At 36.6% G+C, this 6,979-nt stretch overlaps 1 protein-coding gene across 1 annotated transcript; it reads right to left on the bottom strand.

Annotated features, from left to right (window-relative positions):
* Positions 1-3,263: 3,263 nt before the first annotated feature.
* Positions 3,264-6,716, bottom strand: LOC148016847 (uncharacterized). The gene has a single exon (XM_087662364.1). The coding sequence runs from the start codon at positions 6,714-6,716 to the stop codon at positions 3,264-3,266; it is 3,453 nt and encodes a 1,150-aa protein (XP_087518490.1).
* Positions 6,717-6,979: the final 263 nt, after the last annotated feature.

Below are 6,979 nucleotides of genomic sequence, written 5' to 3'. Positions count from 1 at the left end.
AATTAGCTGTACAATCTCTTTTCATTCGCAATGTAAAGCTAAGTAGAAAATCGATTGAAGATATGTTAGTTGTTGAATTTCATGCAAATATTTTAAGCTTGTGTTATTGATGTATCATTTCTTTATAATCTGAGCATAATTCATCTTTGATTTTATTTTCACTTGTAGGTAGTTGCCTAAAAGCTAGATGCATGTCACGAAAGTTCATGTTATTATATACTAGGCGCTCCGCGCCTAGACTCATTCCGGCGCTTCGCGCCGGGATGTGAAGCACAAATGTTATAATTTGTTCACACATTCTTCCACTTAGAAATGAATCAAGTAGTCTTGCAAATTTTAAACTTCATTAAAAAATCTAATAATTCAACACAATAACATCGATTATCTCAACCATAATAATTGAAAAACATAACTGAAGCAAAAGTGATTTTTAAATATCACTGAAAGAATTCCAACTATGACAACAGGTAAATGGAAAAGAAAGTATAAAATCTTTTCAAAAAGATAGTTGTCTTGTAGAAAATCAACTATTGAAAAGAAAGCTTTCTCTTCTTAGATGAATTATCAACCGTGGATCTAGCACGGTGAACATGTGTGGGCGAAGCTGTGACACGCCCCGCCCCAGATTGTGCTGCAACATCTAAAAACGAAAAAAAAACTTTAAAAATATGAATATTAAATTTATAAAGCAAAACATTAATTAATAAAAATGGTAAGTATTACCTGGGGACGTGATATGATTAGCTCTCATATTAGCAGAGCAGTCGACGGAATTTGGATGAAACTGATGCAAAGTTACAAAACATGATAAATCTTTAAACTCCCATTTACTCCAGTCATTCGGTATGTGTCTAGTATGGGACCGAGATATGAAGTACTCAACATCTGTTTGTCTAACATAATAGCATTGGATCCATCCAAAACATATAATTTCTATATATAAAGGAGTGTTTCCATTAGTAAATCCATCATTGGGTAATCTTTCGATTACCCTAGCCAAAGTTCTCAGGATAATAGCATCCGTAGCAACAGTTCGCAATGCTTCTTGAAGTCTCATTTGATAAGGAGAGGCACGATAATATTCAAATACTGTTTGGGCCATCTATTAATAAAAATTAGAAAACATAAAAATATATGATTAAAAAATAATAAATAAACTTTGATGATATTACACCAAAAAATTAATGCAAATATAATATAATAGAAAGATCAAATAACTTTTATGGTAGAAATAATTTAAACACAATGTTCTCATATAGTAAAACAAACATACGTCTAACTTCACATAAAATCATGAATATCTATCCATACATGAGAGATATGATTAAAACATTAAAGTATTAAACTAGAGAAAATAAGTCAAACTTGCTTTTCATCGACAAAGAACTCACTACTGAAAAAGAGCATAAGAAAGTACAACACTACATTTTATAGATATGCGAACAAAGAAGAAAAAAAGGCTTTGATTGTATTAAAATAAAAACATTATGCAAATATAATATGAGAGAACAAACATTACACTTTTGCAAAAACAGAGGTTACAATACTTTCTGTAAAACTTCATTATATACAATATTGATTGTACCATTTACCATGTCCTCTTTCTCATTAATCAAGACTTTCAATCTATCCGGAGACTTTACTCTGGAGAAAGCAACATAGAGTTGACCATGAGTAAAGACTGGGGTTTTTAGATATATTCCCAAACATGATAACGTTTGGCCTTGAGATTTGTTGATTGTCATTGCAAATGCCAATCAGACTGGGAATTGCAAGCGTTTCATTGAGAAAGGAAGTTCCAGTGTAGTTGGGATGAAAGTTATCCTTGGGATAAAAACTCTGTCACCAATATTGGTCCCCGTAATTATCTCTGCATCAATGACCTTGTTATTGAAAGCCTTGCATACCAGCCTAGTACCATTGCATAAACCTTTAGAAGGATTCAAGTTCCTGAGCAATATTATTGGAGCATTTACTTTGAGCAGCAAGATATGAGGAGGAATACCTCCACCGAGGTCAAGGGAATTTAGATATTCCACAGAATAGAGGAATGAGTTCTCCTCGGTTCTATCCAGAGAATCAGCACTGTAGTATTGTTTAACCTCTCCCGGCATTAGCTGCAATGCATGATTGTTTATCATTTCCACATCATTGTTTCGAGGTGCAAGAATGGCACGTCCACTAAAGAATGTTTTGTAATCAATTACGCAATTCATTTCACAATAGACAAAATTGATCAAGTCTTGCATAGATCCTCCCTTTAACAACAATGTAGGTGGAATTTGCAATATATTATTAGTATGTGTCAAATCTTTTCCATCTCCAATGTCTTGCAACCATGCAACAAAATGACCCTCGTCTGATGCGACCCGCATATTCTGTGTAAGTTTCAAAACATTGAAATATTGCCACAAATTGGAACAACATATAGCAGCACGGACAATATCCTCACGGGTACCCTTTGGTACAACAGGCAATATTTGCCTAAAATCTCCACCTAGTAGAATAACTTTACCACCAAATGGCATATCACACTGCATTATATCCTTTAAAGTTCTGTCCAGTGCCTCAAAGGTATTACGATGCAACATAGGAGCTTCATCCCACAAAATAAGACTTGCCTCTTTTAACAGTGCTGCAAGATGACTTTGAACAGGTATATTGCATGTAGAATTATTATCTGCCTGTAATGGAATTTTGAACTTTGAATGGGCAATACGACCATGTGGCAAAAGCAATGTAGCAACACCAGAGGATGCTGTAGCTATTGCAATGCGACCTTGACTGCGAAGCTTTGCAAGCAAACATTTGTATAGGAATGTTTTTCCGGAACCGCCTGGGCCATCTAAGAAAAATGGTTTACCCAAACCACTATCAATAGCATTCATTATTGCCATAAAACAATTTCTTTGTCCATCATTCAACAAAGCTTGCATTGTTAAGAATGTATTCTCTTGTTCTACTTTATCATATAGTTGTTCATCAAGGATCAAAGGATTTGTATACTCTTGCATTGTCACCTCAGGCAATCCATGATACTCTGTCAAATTGCGACCATGTTGATCTAAAAGTTTTTGAATATGCATCAATGTATGATTATTGGCCTCATCTTGCATATCGACATTTCGCCTATTTTGCAAGGAGAGTCGATGTTTTATATCCTCTGTCAGCGGACCTAAGAACTCTTCCCATAGAGCCCTAGGTCGGGCAGGCGAACAAAATACCAAGATGGATGCAAACAAATTTCTTAATTGAGCACCGGTTTACATCAATGCAGCTTCACGCAAACACATTTGCCATTCATCATCTGTTTCCAACATTCCTTTTGCAATGCAAGCCTCCTTAAAAGTTGAATATACCACATTATCAACCGTACGCAATGCCTCAAAGGATGTGCACCCCTTGCATACAGTGAGTAGTAACCGCAAATAGTATTTTTCTCCACACGTAGGTGAAACAAAGTATATTCGACCACATGTGTTTCCTTGCTTTCTCTTTGTCCACATTTTTTTGCGTGCATTCCAAACCCAAAACATTGGAAAGTCTTGATAGAGAACTGTGTTAGCATCAGGGTGCAAACGATTGCATGTAAACCATTCTGTGAGAGTTGTTTTTTGAGCATTTTCATTTTGCACCACATCACGTATGTTATCAGAGTCACGAAAGGAAATAGTATTCTCTCCAGGTAAATGTATTTGCAATCGTTGAATATCGGGTTTCTCATCATGAAGTTTGAATTCAAATATTCGCCAACATGCTTCAGAAGCTGAAATATATCGTGCATCTAAGTACCTCTCAATCTCATCAATATTTTGTGCATCAATATTTTCTGCGGCAATATCATTGGATCCGGAACCACGCGTACTTGTAAACCGAATGGTTGCTCGATCATGGCCCTTATATACATATTTATACAAATATTTGACAGCTGCAATTGTCGAGCAAACCTCAACATTTATGTGAGCACTATACTTGGAACTCAAATAAGGATTGTAAGGCACTATCCATCGGTTATCCAAGAGGTTACCATTAGCATTATGAGTTTTTCCATCCTCTCGACGTCTGTATAAAGGATAACCAGATTTATCAACTGTAGTTGTATGTATAAACTTTTTTGGATAATCCTTTATACACTTTCCGTCCACCATGCAAGCACTTTTTGGATTGAACTCACCACACGGACCATGTATGTTACATTTAGTAATAATTCGATACAAATCCAAAAACCTTTCCTTATCAGGCAGCTCAGCGCACACCAGTCTATCGTAATGATGTGCTTCTAGTGGCTTAAAGCGTGGTTCTAATATCAAGAGCGTATGTGAATGAGGCAAGCCTCTCTTTTGGAATTCTATGACGGACACATATCCAGAAACTTTACCAAACAACTCTTTTTTCACTATTGACTGCATCATGTCCTTATGTTTCAAATGAAAAACTCTAGCAGTTAAATCTGGTCGATCATGTGCAGTTTGACCAGGCAACAAAGCATCTGTAATTTCAGACCACTTAGGATTGCATGTCATGGTGATAAATAAATCAGGTCTACCTTTGCTACGTACAATTGCCATAGCATCTTGGTATAATTGGTACATGAATCTTGGTCCACCTGTAAAGCTAGATGGCAATACTATTCTCCTGCCCACACCAATCCCAGCGATATTAGTATCAACTGCATCTGAACCATTGACCATATCAGCCAATCCCCTATACATTTCAACTCGTAATGTTGCTTGATTATGACGACACCAAGCCAATCTACATTGTTCAATGCTACAATAAGCATCGACAATGTATTGTTGTAGCAAGCGACCACCCCTTAAAAGACATCCATTAGTATCATCTCGAATCTGAAGTCGAAAAGCGTAATATTGCATTTGAGTGACACAATCTTTATTTGCAAGATTATTGGCATTAATATGAGCATCAATAAATGCATATGGAACTTTAGTATGCCATCCATCCTCTCCATTTGGAAAAAGAAGAACATATAATAGTGGCATATATGCCTTGTGTAAGTTAGAAATATAAATCAAATGGCCTTGTCGTGTGCGAACTTGAATGCTACGATGATCAAGTGTATCATCATCACCTTGTCCAGGCATGATCGCAGCAACCTCACTTGCAGTGGGAACTGAATATCGTCTAGACGTGGATCGATTCTGAAAAATGGACATTCTTATTTCTATTGATGGATTGCGTTGCAAGCTTGCACCAACTACTATAAAGGCCTGTGCGTATGCATTGTGATCATGCATCATTTGTTGAAGCTCTTGTAGTAAGTCTGGCAAAAGCCCAGGTAAAACCCCCGTGCGATTCAATAACTCATGATCGGTGTCATAAATATAAAGTTGTGCAAACTTTGGCATTTGTTGTCCATTCTCACTTGGCAATAGGGAACCCATCCGATGATATATTGATCCATGAACTCGAAAAGTATAACCATTTCCATTTTGAGGCAAAAGCTCATCAATTTTTGCACCCATTGAAACAAAAGCCAATGCGCTATTATAAGCACGTATATTTTTTTTGAACTCTCTGCTTTGTGGATGTGTGCCATCAAGCAAATTACACAGAGGTTGTGGTGGTTGTTGTAGAGGTGGCAAAATTACTTTCCCTTCTCTACAGCAATGCTTTCCAATCGAAGTTGTACGCATTGTTTTAGTTTCATCGTGCCACAACTTAGCCATGCAATGGTGACAAACCTTGCAAAGGGTACCAATTGCATGCAAATCTGGTTTTTGGAAGAGCAAAATTGTTACTGATGGATGAATATCCAAATTAGGTGGCATGTCATGGAGAATTGAACAAAATCCACCATTTTGAGGTAGAAACATAGGAGCTTGAATATTATACTGGTCATGTAGCATCTCAGTACTTACATCAGCATTATGGATAGCTTCATTCTCTTCTTGAATAAGGCGAGGCAATTGAACATCTAAGGATAGTAATGGTGCACCAGGCATTTGAGCATTTATATCAATTGTATTTGTTGTAGTGCGACACAATTGTTGTAATTGTGTTCTTGCTCTTGCCCTGTGTCTACGTTCAGCTCTAGTAGCATCAAGCATTTGCCTACAATTTCTTAATCCACCATTTGGATTATTTGTGTTTCCATTTCTTTGTGGACTTGTGCTACGTACCCCCACTCCAAAGGGTAGCGATTCATGGTTATCCAACATCTCAACATCTGTATTGTGGATAGTTGCATTGTCTCCTTGACGAATAGGAGGTGGTTGAACTTTCAATGACAATAATGGTGCAACTGGCATTTGGTCACTTGTAGCTTGGATGCTATTGTATCTATCTCTATCTATGGTAGCATGATGCAGTTGTTGCAATTCTGTTCTAACTATTGCCATGTGCATACGTTCAGCTCTCGTAACATTAAGCATTTGCCTACGCACACTCAAGCCACCATTAGGATTGTATTGTCGAGCTGCGGTAGATATCTGAACCTCAAAGGATACCAAATCATGAGCAGTAGAGCAAGATGCAGCGCGAAATTGATTGGTTTGATATAGCTGATTTGGGATGCATACATCCATATAGTTTCCATTTGCATGATGTTGTTCATACATATATCTTGCATGGTCACGAACATGTAATTCAGTCCTAACTCTTGCAATGTGCCTACGTTTATGTCTAGTAATTTTGAGTGTTTCTCTACGTGCACGCAATACACGATCTCTAGGCACAGAATGTGTTGGAAGTACCATTGCCGAGAAAAACCTGATATAAAAAGAAAAATGTACTTTGATATTAGTAATTGCATACTTTTATGTCCCTTGCACACTAAAATTTCTTCCTATCTTTTAGGGAAGGCTTTAGCAAAGATTTTTCTTCAAGATAAATTTATTCTAAACACTATTTCAATATAAAATTTGAAGATTATAACATCACATAAGCAACAATATAATCTTACATGTGCAAGAATATAAATTGAAAGAGCATATTATGTCATTATCATGGGGCATACAAA

This window comes from Lygodium microphyllum, chromosome 22 (assembly GCF_053477565.2).
Source record: "Lygodium microphyllum isolate KBCC chromosome 22, Lygodium_microphyllum_v1.1.10, whole genome shotgun sequence".
Classification (NCBI taxonomy): Eukaryota; Viridiplantae; Streptophyta; class Polypodiopsida; order Schizaeales; family Lygodiaceae; genus Lygodium; species Lygodium microphyllum.
This window is presented reverse-complemented; position numbering and strand designations above follow the sequence as displayed.